The sequence below is a fragment of the Xiphophorus couchianus genome, chromosome 14 (assembly GCF_001444195.1).
Source record: "Xiphophorus couchianus chromosome 14, X_couchianus-1.0, whole genome shotgun sequence".
In the NCBI taxonomy this organism is placed as follows: domain Eukaryota; kingdom Metazoa; phylum Chordata; class Actinopteri; order Cyprinodontiformes; family Poeciliidae; genus Xiphophorus; species Xiphophorus couchianus.
Window position 1 is genome coordinate 24815910 of NC_040241.1, and position 18964 is coordinate 24834873.

Below are 18964 nucleotides of genomic sequence, written 5' to 3' on the forward strand. Positions count from 1 at the left end.
TCCGGTATGGATGAGTTGAGCCATTGATATTTTATGTGTTCTGCCTTATGTAAAGAGGTACATGTTCTCTATATCTCTAGATCTTTCAACTATAAAGTTACAGTGGTGATTAAATAAAAAATTTCTGTCACTTTAGTTTAATAAAGTTAAGCCAAATCATTTTCCCTAAAATTCTGATGGTTCTCTGGGTCATATTTGTCATAAACGGGGTCATTGGTGCCGGATTGATATCGAACCCAAGCACGCTCCATTTTAGTTTTCTTGTATAGAATGGTTGAAGGTGCTACATACTTTACAGTTTTATGTCACTTTGTTGGTCTTTCACATTAAATCCCAGTGAAATTTATTTATGTTTTTGTTTGTGACAAAATATGGAAGTTTAGGGGTTATGAATACTTTACCAAGCTGCTGTAAATAAAGTATGTACTTATTTAAACTTTACCAGAGGAGCAGCTTTCAGACAGAGTGTCTAGTCAAAGCCCGGCAGCAGAGTCTCATTGTGGCAGAAAGCAGAAGTGATCCATTTGCTTCGTCACTCAGTTTCTCTGAACAAAACGTTCCTGTGAAACCACAATCATCGTCTCATCATCGTGTTTATGGTGAAACTTTCCATCAGAATCTGAGAGCAAAACGTTTCAACATCAACTTTATTTATCGTTTTTATTCTTTTTCTCCAGGATAATGTCAGGTTTTCTCATTTTTCCATCAGATCATGAACAGAAAGTTAAATATTTTCAGAGTTTTCTTGTGGTTTGGAGCAAAGAGCAGAACTGAGTTCTAGAAACTTGTCAAGGCTTCATGTTTGTGAATCGGAGGCTGAGAGACTCTGACTGGAGGAATCAGTTTGTCATCTTGATCCTGCTGAGTGTTTTTCTACCTGAGGATTGTCCAGGTGCTGCAGAGCTGCTGTTCTCCTTTCATCATGTGTGTTTGAGCAGAGATGAATCTGAAACTCTGACTGCAGTCTGGATTCCTGATGTCCGTTAGATCCAAGCGTCTGAATGAGGAAATGAGTTTTAGCAGAACAGAATCTGATCGTTACATCAAACTTTAAGTTTCTCACTGAAGCAGTAAAACAAAGTCAGTGAGGTTTGAATAAATTTGCCTCTTTGATGCTTTTATGGAGAAAAAATGAGGGAAGATTAAATGTTTTCAGTCACATTTAAAACTAAAGATGAAGTTTTTCCACTGAGTGTCGATCAGATTCTGGACATGAAACGTTTGGACTTTAATCCGCCATCAGATTAACATCAGATGCTTTTAGTCTCTCAGTTTCATCCTGACTTGATGTTTTCTGTTGTTTTCACATCTAAAAGCAGAAGTTCATCTTCCTCCTCCAGCTGTTATCTGAATGTCTTTGCTTCTGTTTTCTGCTCATTTTTTCCGATCATAATTTTAGTACCGTTTTTCTCCTCTGTGGTGAAATGTGTTCAGTTTTTCTGGTAGAGGCAGGAAGTTGATCAGTTCCTGTTTTCAGGTTTAAACACATCAGCAGGATTTATATTTAGTGATTAGCTGAGCAGCTGCAGAGGAAAGATAAAAAACTGAAAACCTGAAGATGTTCATGACAGAAACAGAGGAGGGAAAGTTTCTGATCCTCCTGCTCTCAGGATGAAACTTCATTTATTATAAATATCAGATTAATATCAGATTAATATCAGACTAATATCAGATTAATATCAGACTAATATCAGATTAATATCAGATTAATCTGATAATCTGATCAGAGGTCAGACTGTCCTGACCTTTACTTTCTACCAACAGGTTTTATCTCTGATCATTTCAGCATTTTTGATCAAAACATTTCAGGATCCAGATAAAATTCTCCGGTTTGTTTCTGATCAGGTCCAGTTGCAGACATGGTACTGGTTCTGATCTGGTTTGGTAAATAAACAGTTGATGATAAATATCAGAACCAGATGTGGAGCCGCAGCGTTTGAAGGCCTGATGGTTTCACTGCTGCTGCCTGTTCAGGTCGACCCGATCCATCCATGTTCAGAACCGCTGCTGTTCTGCATGTGAACAGAACCGGTCCACCTGCTGGTAAAAACAGCACAATCTGAACCCAAAATAATCTGCTTAACCCTGGTGTGTGATGGTGGAGGTGTACCAGACCCTGCTTGTCATAACACGGCCTGCTGGGCTGCTGTTATGATGTTACTTCATAACAACCAGGATCCGGTCGGCTTCCTCTGTTGCAGCCAGGAACACAGAGGACGTAGTAGTACAAGTTTTTTTGTTGTTTGCGATGTGAGAGCTCCTGTGTCGTTTTCGCCTCGGCCCGGTCCGCTTGGCCACCGAGTCGGCTTCAACTGTATCGCTCCCACTGATACACGCGAGGCTTAATAAACTAAAAAACTATTTTAGTATAACTGAATATTCCAGACTGAAGAGGGAGAAGTTAGTTTGAAGGAATAAACTCATCCATCCTCTGATCCTGTTGTCCAGAACCAGAGGACCAACTGGACCAACCTCTGGTCCATCAGAGGAGAAAACAGAACCAGAACCAAACAGGAACAAACTGATGGTTTCTGTGTTTTTAAAGTTGAACAGCTGATATTTTCTTTACATGGATAGAGGGCAGAAATGTATTCTTATGTTTGCTTCATTTCATTCATAATTTCTATTAGTTTTTCTTGAAATATTTAAATTTAATTATTGAGTGAATGAAATTAAAATCAAATAGAAATCTACAAGTTAAGATCAAAATTATTTGACCTTTTTCTCTTACAATAAGTCGAGAAATGAAGGCAGGAGGATCGTGCCTCCTTTATCAATGAAATAGACAAATACATGGAAATAATAAAGTAATCATGAGAAATAAAACATGAAAAATGAAACGTTTGTTTAAACTCATTATCGTCTCACATTTATAAATAAGTTTTTCTGTTTTTTATCTTGTTTCTTTGCTGCAGTTTAAAATCTTTATCAAACTTTTTGTTGTTTTTGTTTCCAGAGAATCAACCAGACCCAAAACTTCTCTACTCCTCAGTGAGGTCGCCCAGAGTTGACCTCTGACCTCCAGCAGCTGTTAGCTTCTCATCACTGAGTCAGATCTACTGGGATTTAGCTGGACTGGTTTCCAGTAGCAGCTCAGGAAACCAGTAGCATGAGCTAAGTGTTGCATTCAGAGACTGGGCTAACGGCTAACAGCAGCCCAAGCTAACAACAAGCTAATTCTTTGCTTTTTATGTATTTTAACTGAGCAGCAACATGTTGACCAGCAGAGGAAATAAAACATTTCATCACAGCAGCTGTTACTGTGCGGCGGCCATGTTGGATTTTAAGCTCTGGGTTTAAATGTTTTAATGTTTTTAATCTGGAAATTTAAAGTTTCAGATTAGCTTCATGCTAATTTAGCTTCTGAAGATGGAAAGGATTTTATTTTAAGCTTTACAATAAATAATTTTCAGGTGTCTCAGAATCTGCATCAAATAATAAATGCCATCCATCCATCCATCCATCCATCCACCTTCTTCCGCTTATCTGAGGTCGGGTCGCGGGGGTAGCAGCTTCAGAAGGGAGGCCCAGACTTCCCTCCCCAGCCACTTCTTCTAGCTCTTCCAGGGGAATCCCAAGTCGTTCCCAGGCCAGCCGAGAGACATAGTCCCTCCAGCGTGTCCTGGGTCTTCCCCGGGGCCTCCTCCCGGTGGGATGTGCCTGGAACACCTCACCAGGGAGGCGTCCAGGAGGCATCCTGACCAGATGCCCCTCAACTGGCTCCTCTCAATGTGAAGGAGCAGCGGCTCTACTCTGAGTCCCTCCATGATGACTGAGCTTCTCTCTCTAAGGGAGAGCCCAGACACCCTACGGAGAAAACCCATTTCGGCCACTTGTATCCGCGATCTCGTTCTTTTGGTCATGACCCAAAGCTCATGACCATAGATGAGGGTGGGAACGTAGATCGACCGGTAAATCGAGAGCTTCGCTTTTTGGCTCAGCTCTCTCTTCACCACGACGGACCGGTACAGCGCCGCTTGACGGCAGACGCTGCGCCAATCCGCCTGTTTATCTCCCGCTCCCTTCTTCCCCCATTCGTGAACAAGATCCCGAGATACTTTAACTCCTCCACTTGGGGCAGGACACCCCCCCTGACCCGGAGAAGGCACTCTACCCTTTTCCGGTTCAAGACCATGGCCTCGGATTTGGAGGCACTGATCCTCATCCCGGCCGCTTCACACTCGGCTGCGAACCGATCCAGCGAGAGCTGCAGATCACGATCTGATGAAGCCAAAAGGACCACATCGTCTGCAAAAAGCAGAAATGAGATCCTAAGGCCACCAAATCGGATCCCCTCAACACCTTGGTTGGTCTAGAGATTCTGTCCATGAAAGTGATGAACAGAATCGGTGACAAAGGGCAGCCCTGGCGGAGTCCAACTCTTTAGCTTTTTAACCACCTCGTCCCCAGAGATTGGAGAGCCCAACCCAGAGTCCCCAGGCTCAGCTTCTTCAATGGAAGGCATGTTGGTGGGATTGAGGAGGTCTTCGAAGTACTCTGCCCACCGGCCCACAACGTCCCGAGTAGAGGTCAGCAGCACACCATCCCCACTATAAACAGTGTTGGTGCCGTACTGTTCCCCCCCCCCCCGAAACGCCGGATGGTGGACCAGAATCGCCTCGAAGCCGTATGGAAGTCTTTCTCCATGGCCTCTCCAAACTCCTCCCACGCCCGAGTTTTTGCCTCAGCAACCACCCGAGCCGCATGCCGCTTCGCCCGCCGGTACTCATCAGCTGCTTCCGGAGTCCCACAGGCCAAAAAGGCCCGATAGGACTCCTTCTTCAGCCTGACGGCATCCCTCACCGAAGGTGTCCACCAACGGGTTCGAGGGTTGCCGCCGCGACAGGCACCGACAACCTTGCGGCCACAGCACCGATCGGCCGCCTCGACAATGGAGGCACGGAACACGGTCCACTCAGACTCCATGTCCCCCACCTCCCCCGGGACGTGTTCGAAGTTTTGCCGGAGATGGGAGTTAAAGCTCCGTCTCACAGGGGATTCCGCCAGACGTTCCCAGCAGACCCTCACAGCACGTTTGGGCCTGCCAGGTCTGACCGGCTTTCGCCCCCACCACCGTAGCCAACTCACCACCAGGTAGTGGTCAGTGGACAGCTCCGCACCTCTCTTCACCCGAGTGTCCAAGACATACGGCCGCAGATCCGATGAAACGACGACAAAGTCGATCATCGAACTGCGGCCTAGGGTGTCGTGGTGCCAAGTTCACATATGGACACCCTTATGCTTGAACATGGTGTTCGTTATGGACAATCCATGATGAGCACAGAAGTCCAACAACAGAACACCGCTCGAGTTCAGATGAGGGGGGGACGTTCCTCCCAACCACACCCCTCTAGGTCTCACTGTCATTGCCCACGTGAGCGTTGAAGACCCCCAGCAGAACAAGGGAGTCCCCAGGAGGAGCACTCTCCAGTACCCCCTCTAAGGACTCCAAAAAGGATGGGTAATCTGAACTGTCGTTCGGCCGGTAAGCAAACTACAGTCAGGACCCGTCCCCCCACCCGTAGGCGGAGGGATGCTACCCTCTGGTTCACCGGGGTAAACCCCAACGTACAGGCGCCGAGATGGGGAGCAACAAGTATGCCCACTCCTGCCCGACGCCTCTCACCTTGGGCAACTCCAGAGTGGAAGTATGTCCAGCCCCTCTCAAGGAGGCTGGTTCCAGAACCAGACCCATGCGTCGAGGTGAGACAGACTATTTCTAGCCGGAACCTCTCGACCTCACACACTAGCTCCGGCTCCTTCCCCACCAGAGGTGACATTCCACGTCCCAAGAGCCAGTTTCTGCAACCGAGGATCGGACCGCCAGGGTCCCGTCCCTTGGCCGCCACCCATCACACAGTGCACCCGACCCCTATGGCCCCTCTCACGGGTGGTGGGCCCATGGGAGGGGGCACCATGTTTCCTCTTCGGGCTGAGCCCGGCCGGGCTCCATGGGTGAAAGCCCGGCCACCAGGCGCTCGCCGTCGTGGCCCCCCTCCAGGCCTGGCTCCAGAGTGGGGCCCCGGTGACCCGCATCCGGGCGAGGGAACACCAAGTCCAATGGTGCCGTTCATCATTGAGGTCTTTGGGCTGCGCTTAGTCTGGTCCCTCACCTAGGACCTGTCTGCCTTGGGTGACCCTACCAGGGGCATGAAGCCCCAGACAGCAGAGCTCCTAGGATCATTGGGGCCCTGAAACCCTCCACCATGATAAGGTGGCAGCACAAGGGGAGGCAAATAATAAATTAATGAATTTATTCTGTTTTTTATGTAACTTTAATGGCATGTTAGTCTCAGGTTTAGAGGTGATTTTATAATAACTTAATTTCTATAAAACTCTTGTTTGTGTTTAGTTCAGAGACAACAGATGTCATTTTGTTACTGTTACCCTGAACAGATTGAATTACAATATAAATCTTAATTTGCTGATAAAACAGCAGAAAATGAGTTAATGGTGAAAACTAAAGATTCTGCTGTTATTTGATCAGCTTTAAATCCAGACATGGTGGCTGAAGCTGAACATCAGAGTCTGATTTATCCTGATGGATGAGAAGCTGGAGATCCTAAAATACTGATTTCACTCAGACATGAAGCTTCTTTAAAACTGTTTCATGAACTAAAAGAGGATTTTCAGTTTTTATCAGCTCTGAGTTCAGATGAAGGTTTTATTTACAGCTGAAAGCTTCAGTGATGAAGGAGTGATGGGATGGAAAGAGGCGACATCTAAAATCAGAAAATCACATGTTGCAGCTGCTAGCTGAACATTTCTGCTCATTTTTTCTGATCATAATTTTAGCAGCGAACCGTTTTTCTCCTCTGTGGTGAAATGTGTTTATTGTTGCTGATAGAGACGAGAAGCCGATCAGTTCCTCTTCTCTACATGATTTATATTTAGTGATTAAAAAACTGTGAAAACTTGATGCTGTTGATGGTGAGAAATGTTTGAGTTTAAAAACAGAGACAGGAAAAGTTTCAGCTTCCTGGTCATGTGGTTCTAAATATCTGATTTCTCTGAAATGTTTAACTCAGTTTCCAGAGAAATGAGGCAAAGTGTCGACCTTTAACCTCAGAGTTTATCTCACATTAATTCATCTGATTAAAACTGTTGGTTCACATGGATAAAACTGTTGGTTCACATGGATAAAACTGTTGGTTCACATGGATAAAACTGTTGGTTCACATGGATAAAACTGTTGGTTCACATGGATAAAACTGTTGGTTCACATGGATAAAACTGTTGGTTCACATGGATAAAACTGTTGGTTCACATGGATAAAACTGTTGGTTCACATGGATAAAACTGTTGGTTCACATGGATAAAACTGTTGGTTCACATGGATAAAACTGTTGGTTCACATGGATAAAACTGTTGGTTCACATGGATAAAACTGTTGGTTCACATGGATAAAACTGTTGGTTCCCTCAGTCAGTGAAGGAAAAACCCACAATGGTCACAGAAATCACTGGAATCTGACAAAGATAATAATGAATAAAGATTCTATGAAAATGAACAAATGAAAGTCAGACATTGATTTTTAAACATCTTCAACAGAATGGTCAGCTAATTAAGATGCTGCTCACATTTTTCGGCCGTTAACTATTTCTACTAACTTCAATTAATTGTGCTAATTCATATATTCTGCCTTTTCTGGACATTATTGCTATATCTTTTGCTAAACTTCACTATTTTACTTTTTGAAATATTTGTGCTTTTGTGCAAATTTCAGCCCCATTGAAATACATAGAAATTCTACAAAATTCTGCTAAAATCTTCTGCTTTTTCACAGGTTATTACTTCTGCCTACTTCAACCTAGAAACTCCAACTTTTAAACAAGTCACAAGGCTTTAAACTATATTCAAATATCTCTTACGGTTTTCCCACAGTTATGATTTAAGTTCTATGCAGATTTTTGATGGTTTTCAGGTTTACAGTATGTTATGTTAAAGCGTTTTCAGATTGAGTATAAATTCAATTATTAACATAATTTGCATTTCTAATATGATTATAAATTCAGCCTTGTGTGTCTTTCATAGAAATGTAATGTTGAACAATGTAAACAGGAATTTAAGTTATTAAAATTCTGGAAATGATTGTTTGTTTGTTTTTCTTGTTGTAATTTTATGACAGTAAATTTCTCTGAGTTATGAACATTTATTTTCAGATTCTGATTTATTCGTCTCCCAAATGGACAATTTATGTTACAGCAAGTACAAAAAACTAAGACAAAGCATCAAAGATTTTAAAAAAAACATACCAGACGGACATGAAATACAAATCAACACATAAAGGGAAGAATGCAGCAGTGTATTTCATTATTGACCAGCAGTTGCTACACTAGATCAGGTGCAAGTCCCCCTACCTGGTCCTGCATTAAAGAGATCTAAGGAGAGTTTGAACCTGTTACTGTTTATACCAGGAAGTCTGAGCCTGATGTCAGAAGGCAGAAACTGGAACTCAGCATGTAAAGGATGAGAAGCAATAATGACTTTAGTTTTCCTAATGATTTGCTTTTTACACAGTTCTGTAAGTGAGCATTGTTCAACCCCTAAGATCTTATTGCTAGTATGTATTACTCTGCTAAGGGCATTTTTTAGTCTATGTCAGGTTCAAACACCTATTGAGAGATTTAACAAACACAAGAAAGACAAGAGAGTTAGATTCTTTTGTGTTCGTGAGGAGAACAGCCAGAGATGTTTTCAGTCACACATCTCAGGAGTATTTCTGTGATTAAATTTAAACAACCCAACCCCTCTGACAACATAACAAGGCTGAATATGGCCATTTCATGAATACACACATAATTAGGTCCTTTACAATGCAATAAAATGTATCAAGTAAATAGTGATGGTCAGTGAATCTCACACCACGTTACATATTGTGAGGTTGGTGTGCCTTCATTCCACGGCAGAACTTCACTTATCGCTACATATACCTCATAAATAACCCTTAAAATTCTTGTAATGAGTTTGTAGCCCTTCATATCTGCGAAACATCAAGAAATGAGAAAAACAAAAACAATATGCAACAAAACTACAGATAAATGCACAGATGGACCAAGTACATGATCACAACTCAAAAGGCAGAGGAAAGCACTTTAAACTTTAGTTTTAGCTTAAAAAAGAGCATACAAAAGTTTTGACTGTTTGTATACTTGATTGTTTCTGAGATAAGTTAGGAAACTGTCTAAAAACACAAAGAAAACTTTTTTAAAAAAACCATTTCTAGTAGTCATTTGTAAACATTCATAAAAACTCCTTCTCCCATCCTACAAAAAAGCTTTAGCTGAGCTGAACCAGGTGTTTATGTACAGATGTGGGAACATCTGCGATAGCTGGTAGGTGCAGCCTAAAATACCTTAAACAATAATCATTACATCAGGATGAGACAGAATGGAAAAAACAAAACAAAACTAAAACTAAACAATTATATAACAGAAACACTTCAAGTTGAAGTCCGAGGTGGAAAACAGGACTTATTCAAGATCTACAAACATGATTCCAGGAACTGGTTAAAATAAGATCTGATTTTACAAACAGATACCTCTATGGATAACTGCTAAAATTAAATTTTTTTTGCTGACAATATGCTGGATGAGCCTGGGGGAGAGGTAACAATGTTGCAGGATTTAAAACAGTGCATCTTTCAATAGTTAGATGGGGTTGAGGTAAGAGAGTGGACATACATGAGAGATGCCTGGCAGGTGATAAGAATGTCATATTTGTCTGCAACAGTAGTGCTGAGACCGCATGTGGTACTTTTAATGTTAATGGATGGGACAGATCTATAGGAGCACTAACTTCTACTGCCATAGAAGCGGCAATGATGGCTCTCACACAGTGGGGCAAGGCACACGCCACACTATCTAGTTTAGAAGAGAAATATGCTACTGGTCTCATTTTATCACCATGTTGTTGAACCAGTACAGAGGTCATAAAATGACCTTTACAATCTACCATTTGAACAAAAGGTTTTTTATAGTTTGGTAGAACCAGTGCGGTACTTCATACGAGGGCCTGCTTTTTTCTACAAAGGGCTTCTTCTGCTTCATCTGTCCAAACCAGAGGGGAGGACAGTTTACTTCTATTTTAACTCCTGCCAAATGGCCATAGTTGGTTCTTCTTACTTTCTCAATGAAAATGAACCATTCCAAAATTAAATAAAGTTCTCAAATTCCTTAATTTCCCTTTTATTAATTTAATTATCAATCAAATAATCCCAGATTAAAGATTTCTAAACTCCATTCTAGAAAACACATTACTTTTATTTTTTTTTTAATCAATTTAGAGTAACTAGTTACATTTACTAGGATGGCTCAAAGTATCAAATTTCACTGAACTTTGCATTTCAAATTCACTATATTTTCAAATATCAAATGGTTAATAATTTGATTAGTTACTCAGTTCCTATATACAGTTTGTTTGCTATTTTTTATTTTTACGTTTTCTTTTCTGTTCTAATCACATATTCATATTATGTAATCACAAATAAACAATAACACAACAAACAAAGCATGAAACATTTAGTCTAGTCGTGGTCAGTCATAAATTGTCAGTCTATTCACAACCAAAAATCTACATCGTCATACCCTTCTTTGCGCATTTTCTTTGGATTTGACCTTTTTTTTTATTATGTTATACTGCAGTAAAGTTAGTTTTTTTTCTAATTTAGGCGGCCGTCAAAGTTATAGTTTGTTATCCATTTATCTAAATGTTTTATTTTATGCGGATCCTGTTTTTCGACTTATTTTCAGTCATTTGATTTTAAACTGTCTGTTGGCTTATTTTTACTCATGCCTTTCCCCAATCTAAAAAAAATTAAAATTTTTATGGGCCCCGTCTCCCAGAACAGGAAGGCACCAGGCTCCGTCCACCTAACCACGGGATTTTGCGCGAGGACTCCGCCGTCCTCCACGGATTTCGTGCACTATTTGTTACCTGTTAGAGTCTAGAATTGACAGGGTTTTCTGTGCGCGCAATGACCCTCAGTTACTCGCCACTTTTAAACAAGAATCACTCACCCCCGTTGTCTTTCCCTGGAGCACCGTCAACCGTCAGATCCCAGCAGGCAGGTCGAGCTCCAGCCCTTGAACAGGATCTGATAAGTTTCCACTAGGAAACTTGCCGTGCGCACGGTCTGTACTGGGGTCGACCAGACCTGCCGGAATCCTTAGGTCGCTGGTTCGAATCCGGCTCGAAGGACCAAGTAAATGTCAGGTTTAAACACCTATTGAGAGATTAAACAAACACAAGAAAGACAAGAGAGTTAGATTCTTTTGTCCTCGCGAGGAGAACAGCCAGAGATGTTTTCAGTCACACATCTCTTCCGTTCTGAAAACATATGTGTCCGTTCTCCCTTTTTATTGCTGTTAGGATCCCTGAGCGTCTCAAAGGGGCGGGGAAAACACTTCAGTCACATGAGTGCAACGCAAATGCTAGTCACTAACAAAACACACGGTATCTACACACTAGATTATTCTGTTCCAGACACAGGATAACACAGAGCAAGTTGTACATCTTCACAGCGATGGTTTTATCTAGCAGGTAAAGGATGCAGAGGTTTCTGTTGAACGATAACATGTTGGAAACGGTTCTCTGCTCTTCCTCAGAGAGGCCTTCTGAGAAAGGAATCAAAGTAATTCTACAACACAGAAACTTCCTTTATGCTAAGATGAAACAAATAAAGGCATATAAGACAAGAACATTATAAAGGCACATAAAACAACAAATATTTGATAATAATATATACAATTTACCTAACAGTCTAATACTGACATTTCCAAACCAACAGAGGAGGAAAAAGTCAACACAGATTCAATATATGATCTATAAAATAGGATCATCAATGATTCATCAACTTGAAACTTTGTGAGCCTCCTTAGACAAAACAATCTATGCCGGGCCATTTTACCTTCCATTGTCTGAATGGCAGGTAAATTTTAACTTATTATCCAAAATAGTCCCAAGATATTTATAGTTTATTACTCTCTGACCTTTAATTACTGTTTGATTTGTGTTGTGGGGTTTCTGTCTGAAATCAATGTCCTTTGTTTTCTGTACATTTAATGAAAGAAAAGCTTTATCACACCAGTCAACAGATTCATGGACCCCAGGGCCGTGGGCATCATGTTCATCATCATGTAGAAGGATAACTACCACTGAGACATCTGCAGAATTTTAATATTAACCTGTTATCATGTCGTCTGTGTACAAAATGTAAAGAAGAGAGGAAAGAACGTAAGGACATCTCTGTGGACATGCACCGACTGTCTCCATAGACGCTGGAGCAAACACCACGTCAACCTGCTTCCTTGTTTTACGTGGTGGAGCATTTAAATGTTTCCTCTTGCCGTTCTTGTCAGTAAAACAATCCAAAGATGGACAAATTAGATCCAGAGGGAAACTGATGGAGGCTCGCTCCACTGCAGAAGAAACGTCCTGCTATATTTAGTCCTGAGAGAATTGTAGACTGAAGGAAAGGCAAAGTGACATCCACAATAGAAGAAATCACACCATAGTCTCCATTTTGCATCAAAAACAATAAAAATTCAAACGAGGTGTGACAGGGCTCTATTATGATTTAGTCAAACATAATGACTGGTCCAGGTCGGAGATCGTTTTAGAGGAATTTATTAACCTCGCACAAAGATGGCAGGTGCAGATCACACACCAAGGATATCCAGAGCAGGTTAGAAATCAAACAATCATCAGTACCTTCACTGCAACAGTCCATCACCTCCAGCGTGATTTCTTCAGGAGTCTAACCACAGACTGCCCTCCTGTGGAGTAGAGCAATGCTTTTAAAGCCACAGGCTCCGCCCACAGACAATCCAAACAAGCAAAAATACTAAGCAATTACTTCTAACTCAAATCAACTCTTAAAGTATACATAATAATAATAATAATAATAATAATAATAATAATAATAATAATAATAAGAGAAAATAAATAAATAAAATAAACTTGTAAACAAAATACAATACTCAATTTAATAGACAACACCCAGTGTGCTCTGATGACATCACCACCTCATGTGACTCCCTCCCTACAAGCCACAATCCGGAAACACCCTACTTGAAAACAGAACCGGGAAAAACGTTTAATGCTGAAAACAGGTTAGAATGAATGTTTAACTGAAGCAGGAACATCGCGTGTGCACCCACGATGAACCGCATCAGGTTAAACTGCAACAAAAAGTAAGTTAGTGATTGTGTGCATGTGTGTGCGCACACTCTGACTCTATAATTAAGTCTTAGCTTGTGACGGCTCCTCCGTGACACCACCCCTCTCCTCTCCAGGGTTGGCGAAATTCGGCAACCTAGAAAGAAAGTCTGCCACTTTATTAAGTCTGCCACTCCTATGGCAGATGGTAAATTTGTAAGGTTGCAAGGACAAATACCACCTAGTCTGTCGATGGTTACTGTCCTTCATGGTGTTGATCCAGGTCAGGGCACGACGGTCTGTCTCCAAATCAAATTCTCTGCCCATCAGATAATACTGGAGACTTTCCAGAGCCCATTTAATGGCCAGGCCTTCTTTTTCCACCACAGAATACCTCACCTCACGAGGTAGCAGCTTACGGCTCAGGTAGAGTATGGGTTGCTCCTCCCCAGGATCTCCTTGAGCCAGGACAGCTTCTAGGCCAACTGTGGATGCATCTACCTGGACCAGAAATTTCTTACTGAAATCAGGACTTCAGAGGACAGGAGATGAACATAGATGATCTTTCAGAGTGTTAAAAGAAGCTTCACACTCCTTGGTCCACACCACAGGATTCTTCTGGTCTTTAGCTGTCAAACTGGTGAGTGCAGAAGCAAGTGTAGCAAAATGGGGCACAAACCTTCGATACCAACCAGCTAGTCCCAGGAACGACCGCACTTCCTTCTTGGTTCGAGGACGAGGGCACTTTTGGATCGCTTCAATTTTGTCCATCTGTAGTCGCACCTCTCCTCTCCCCAGCTGGTAACCCAGGTATCTGGTCTCCTGTTGTGCCCAAACACACTTTGATATGTTAAGTGTCAGTCCTGCTCCTCCAATCTTTTCCAACACTCTTGCTAGATGTGAGACATGCTCCTCCCAGCTATTGCTGTAAACAATTACATCATCGAGATAAGCAGCGCTGTAGTCTTCACTTCCTCGCAGCACTTTGTCCATTAGCCGCTGGAAGGTGGCTGGAGCACCATGCAGGCCAAATGGCATAACAGTAAATTGGAAAAGACCAGAAGGGGTACGAAATGCTGTGTACTGTCTGCTTGAAGGCTCCAATGGAACCTGCCAGTACCCTTTACACAGGTCCAGAGTGGTAATGAACTTGGCTTTTCCAATCCTTTCCAGCAGCTCATCCACCCTGGGCATGGGATAGGCATCAAACTCTGAAACTGCATTAACCTTTCTGAAATCAATGCAAATTCGCAGTGAGCCATCTTTCTTACACACAATGACCACTGGGCTGCACCATTCAGAGTTTGAAGGTTCAATAATACCTGACGTTAGCATGGTCTCGACTTCATCTCGCAGCTGCCCCACCAACTGCTGTGGAACTCTATATGGGCGTTGACGAATTGGCTGCTTCTCTTTCAGTCGAATTGCATGCTCAATCAAGGAGGTCCGGCCTGGATTAGGAGAAAAGAGAGGAGACAGTTTCTGGAAGATCTGCTGAAGTTGTGAGGCTTGGTGTGAGGTCAAGTGGCTGAGATTGGGGGTTGACTGTTCAACCATCACTTCAATGCCAGGAATCTCTTCTTCCTCCTCCACCGGCCTCAACAGGCATGATGTTTCTGGAGCTGGACATGATAGTTCTTTCCACTCCTTTAGCAAGTTCACATGATAAGCCTGTGTAGCTTTCTTTTTGTCAGGATGGTAGACTTCATAGGTGGTGGGTCCTAGCTGTCGGCTGATGGTATAGGGCCCTTGCCACTTTGCCAAAAGCTTGCTGATGGATGAAGGCAGGAGAAGCAACACCTTCTGTCCAGGACTTAAGACCCTTTGCCGTGTCTGCTGGTCATACCACCTCTTTTGCTTCTGCTGGGCCTGCAGCAGGTTCTTCTCAGCTTCTTCCTGGTACTCAGCAAGCCGACCTCTCATCTGCAGCACGTACTGGACCACACCTTTGGCACTGGATGAGGTCTCTGATGCATCCCAGCTTTTTCTCAGCAGGTCTAATGGTCCCTGAACATCCCACCCATACAGGAGTTCAAATGGGGAGAACCCGGTTGATGCTTGCGGCACCTCACGATAGGCGAAGAGAAGGAATGGTAACCAGCACTCCCAATCCCTGCCAGTGTCATCCACAAACTTCTGCAGCATCCTCTTCAGTGTCTGGTTGAACCTTTCGACCAGTCCATCAGTTTGCGGATGGTAAGGCGTCGTCCTGATGGCTGAGATCCCAAGCTGTTTATGAAAGAGTTTTAGGAGGTTAGAGGTGAAATTAGTTCCCTGGTCTGTCAAAATCTGATCTGGGATTCCAACTCTTGAAAACAGCTGGACCAGAACTCGAACTATTGCAGGAGCAGTAATGGTATGCAGTGGAAAAGCCTCTGGAAATCTGGCGGCGTAGTCACATACTACCAGGATGTACTGATGACCACGCCCACTCTTCACTAGGGGTCCAACAATGTCCATTGCAATCTTACGAAAAGGAGTGGAGACAACAGGTAGTGGCTGGACGAGCACCCAATCTGATTTCCGAGCAGGACGAGTCTTCTGGCATGTGGGACAAGAAGCACACACTGCACTAATGTCATTGTACATTGACGGCCAAAAAAAACGTGAGCTGACGCGCATAAATGTTTTGTGACGCCCCAAGTGCCCTGCCCATGGAATGGTGTGTGCCAAATGCATGACAAGTGCCCTACAGCAAGTTGGAACTACCAACCGTTGTTGTTCATTACAAGCATACAATACACCATCTTTTAACACAAAAGTTTCTCTTCCTCTCCACTTAGCATCAGTTTTTTCCTCCACTTGGTCAAGCAAAGGTTGTAAAGACACATCCTGTTTCTGTAAAGTAGCAATATTTTCAGGTATTTTCCACATGTCATCTACTGTTAAATCTGTTGACACATTTCCACTCAGCATTGACTTTTTCTCAAATTTTTTCTGTTTTCTGGATTTTCTAGACCTCTTTGGAACTTCAAACAAACTCTCATCAAGGTCAACTTGTTCTTTGGCCTGAGAACGAGTAATCATAGGACAGGAAACATTGCTAACTTTGCCCCCCTCGGTTTGTACCTCTTCCAAAAGATGAAACATCACAGGTAAATCAGTCCCCAAAATTATATCAAAAGGTAGGTTTTCCACCACACCAACAGTTAGCAAATATGGTTGATCATCAATAATGACAGTCACTTCTGCTTTTGGATAAACATGACAATCTCCATGCACACACAAAATCTCAGTTTTCTTTTCATAGTTCATACATCCAACAGGTACAAGACTCTTTTTTATAAGTGATGTGGAACTACCACTGTCTATTAATGCAGTCACCTGCTGTCCATTCACAGTCACAGTTTTATGAGTTCTAGTTTCAAAGTTTTTGACTCCAGCTTGATTTTCAACTCTAGGAGCATAGCAGGAACCAGTAAACTTAGTCCTCTTTATTGGGCACACAGAAGCCTTGTGGCCCAGCTGCTGGCAATAATAGCAAATCAATGTCTTACCATTAGACGGTGGATTCAGAGAACTGGTGGTACCTTTAACCTCCTGTCTTGGGTCTCTGGGATACTGTTGATGTCCAGCCGGTTGAACAGGTCGCGGTACAGGGTTGGAGAACCGTGCTGCTCCTCCTCGCCGTGCGTTCATGTACTGTAGAGCCAACTTTGCAGCAGTCAGACCATCCTCAGGTTCATGTTCCTTCACCCGGGTCCTTACATCAGAGGGAAGAATGCTCAGCAGTTGTTCCTGGATGATGAGCTCCCCGATGTCCTCCTTGGAATGCTGGTCCGGATGGATCCATCGTCGGTAGAGACCTCTAAGGCGGTGGTAGGTTTCAGTAGGAGTTTCACCAGCAGGTATACTTGTTGCTCTGAACTTCTGTCTGTATGTCTCAGGTGAGATGTCAAACTTTGTTAACAAAGCAGTTTTCAAGTCCTTGTAGCAGTGAGCACAGTCCTCATTCATGGCAGCATAGGCCTCCAGCGCTTTCCCAGAAAGGAGTGGAATGAGACGGCACGCCCATTCACACTCTGGCCACCTCCAGGTCTTGGCAATGCGCTCAAACCGCAGCAGATAGTTTTCAAGGTCTTCTCCTAATTGATAAGGGGGAATTTTTGGATCAGTGGTGTAACTTACTGACTGAGGTTGATGGCTTTGATCACCGTTGTCCTCATCATCATCGTCGTCACTTTGCTCTGCACCAACTCCTGACTGAAGGTGAGGACGTGGTACTTGCTGTGGTTGCTGCAGGGACATCCTAAGATTTCGCAGTTCCTTCAGCAGCCCTTTCTCTCGCTTTTGCTGACCTGTCATAAAATCCTTTATCAAAGTGAGAAACTCACTGCCAGATGCACTTGATCCACTGGGGCCAGGCTTTGGTTCACCTTCCTCATCTGATCCATCTGTTGTTGGCATGCTTTCCCATGCTTTGTCAGTCACCTGTTCTTCCATCCTTGATTGTGATCGAAGACCAGATCTTTGCTTCACCAAACGAGATCCTCTTCTCCGGCTTGCCATAATCCCACTCCTGACACCATGTGTGACGGGGTTCTATTATGATTTAGTCAAACATAATGACTGGTCCAGGTCGGAGATTGTTTTAGAGGAATTTATTAACCTCGCACAAAGATGGCAGGTGCAGATCACACACCAAGGATATCCAGAGCAGGTTAGAAATCAAACAATCATCAGTACCTTCACTGCAACAGTCCATCACCTCCAGCGTGATTTCTTCAGGAGTCTAACCACAGACTGCCCTCCTGTGGAGTAGAGCAATGCTTTTAAAGCCACAGGCTCCGCCCACAGACAATCCAAACAAGCAAAAATACTAATTATTTCTAACTCAAATCAACTCTTAAAGTATACATAATAATAATAATACTAATAATAATAATAATAATAAGAGAAAATAAATAAATAAAATAAACTTGTAAACAAAATACAATACTCAATTTAATAGACAACACCCAGTGTGCTCTGATGACATCACCACCTCATGTGACTCCCTCCCTACAAGCCACAATCCGGAAACACCCTACTTGAAAACAGAACCGGGAAAAACGTTTAATGCTGAAAACAGGTTAGAATGAATGTTTAACTGAAGCAGGAACATCGCGTGTGCACCCACGATGAACCGCATCAGGTTAAACTGCAACAAAAAGTAAGTTAGTGATTGTGTGCATGTGTGTGCGCACACTCTGACTCTATAATTAAGTCTTAGCTTGTGACGGCTCCTCCGTGACACGAGGACACATGAAACACTTACACGAACAAAACGAACGTACTTGCTGCTGGTCATCCTAATGGGTTTCAGAGTTATACATAAATTCCTGCATCAAGCTGATAAATACAGAGAAATTCTCTATATTTCTCAGAAACATCTATAAACTGATGTTTCTGGGTTAAAGGGGGCGGAGCCTCAGCCTGTCAGCAGCTCACATTTCCTCTAACTGCTCTCTTCCTCCATCTGGTTTAAAGATTCTACGATGTTGCTTCATCCAGGAAGTTGCAGCAACCTGAGCTGCAGGTTGCTGCAACTCTGAACTGGTTCAGCAGATCATCATCACTCGTTCAGTTTGTTGTAAACCAGCTGAATTTTCAGTTCAGTTTTTCGTTTTAGGATCAGATTTATTTCTGTTCTCCGTGTGATGGTGACGATTCTCTCTGGGTTCTCCTGCTTCCAGAAACATCTCTGGTATTTTAACTCTTTAAATTATCCAGGTCAGTTCAGATCAGGTCCAAATATTAAAACCAGAAATATTCACATTATTTAGATCAGTGTTTCAACCAGCAGGGGGCGCTGGAGGCTCAGAAA

At 42.9% G+C, this 18964-nt stretch overlaps 3 protein-coding genes across 6 annotated transcripts in view; 1 reads left to right on the forward strand and 2 right to left on the reverse strand.

Annotated features, from left to right (window-relative positions):
* LOC114157620 (high affinity immunoglobulin gamma Fc receptor I-like) overlaps positions 1–3438 on the forward strand; it is a 41688-nt gene extending 38250 nt beyond the window's left edge. For all 4 annotated transcript variants that reach the window (XM_028038724.1, XM_028038727.1, XM_028038726.1 and 1 more), the window contains one exon: positions 2957–3438. In XM_028038724.1, the coding sequence (XP_027894525.1) occupies positions 2957–3018 (62 nt within the window). In that variant the 3' untranslated portion in view covers positions 3019–3438. The remainder of the gene's footprint in view (positions 1–2956) is intronic.
* Positions 3439–13940: 10502 nt separating this feature from the next.
* On the reverse strand, positions 13941–15270 carry LOC114157637 (uncharacterized). Its single transcript, XM_028038765.1, has 2 exons — positions 14481–15270; positions 13941–14389 (listed from the first exon to the last, which is right to left on the reverse strand). The coding sequence occupies exons 1-2, from the start codon at positions 15079–15081 to the stop codon at positions 14151–14153; spliced, it is 840 nt and encodes a 279-aa protein (XP_027894566.1). The 5' UTR covers positions 15082–15270; the 3' UTR covers positions 13941–14150.
* Positions 15271–16499: 1229 nt separating this feature from the next.
* Positions 16500–17692, reverse strand: LOC114157912 (uncharacterized). Its single transcript, XM_028039084.1, has 2 exons — positions 16656–17692; positions 16500–16555 (listed from the first exon to the last, which is right to left on the reverse strand). The coding sequence occupies exons 1-2, from the start codon at positions 17665–17667 to the stop codon at positions 16500–16502; spliced, it is 1068 nt and encodes a 355-aa protein (XP_027894885.1). The 5' UTR covers positions 17668–17692.
* Between the last annotated feature and the right edge of the window lie 1272 nt (positions 17693–18964).

Bases quoted from the DNA above. Each gene is read 5' to 3' on its own strand.
- LOC114157637 (XM_028038765.1), bottom strand. From the start codon at position 15,081: ATGAGAGGTCGGCTTGCTGAGTACCAGGAAGAAGCTGAGAAGAACCTG. The intron at 14,390-14,480 runs GTATTATTGAAC...CATTGATTTCAG, and splicing joins CGAGACCATGCTAACGTCAG to AAAGGTTAATGCAGTTTCAG.
- LOC114157912 (XM_028039084.1), bottom strand. From the start codon at position 17,667: ATGGCAAGCCGGAGAAGAGGATCTCGTTTGGTGAAGCAAAGATCTGGT. The intron at 16,556-16,655 runs GTAAGACATTGA...CTATGCTCCTAG, and splicing joins TCTGAATCCACCGTCTAATG to AGTTGAAAATCAAGCTGGAG.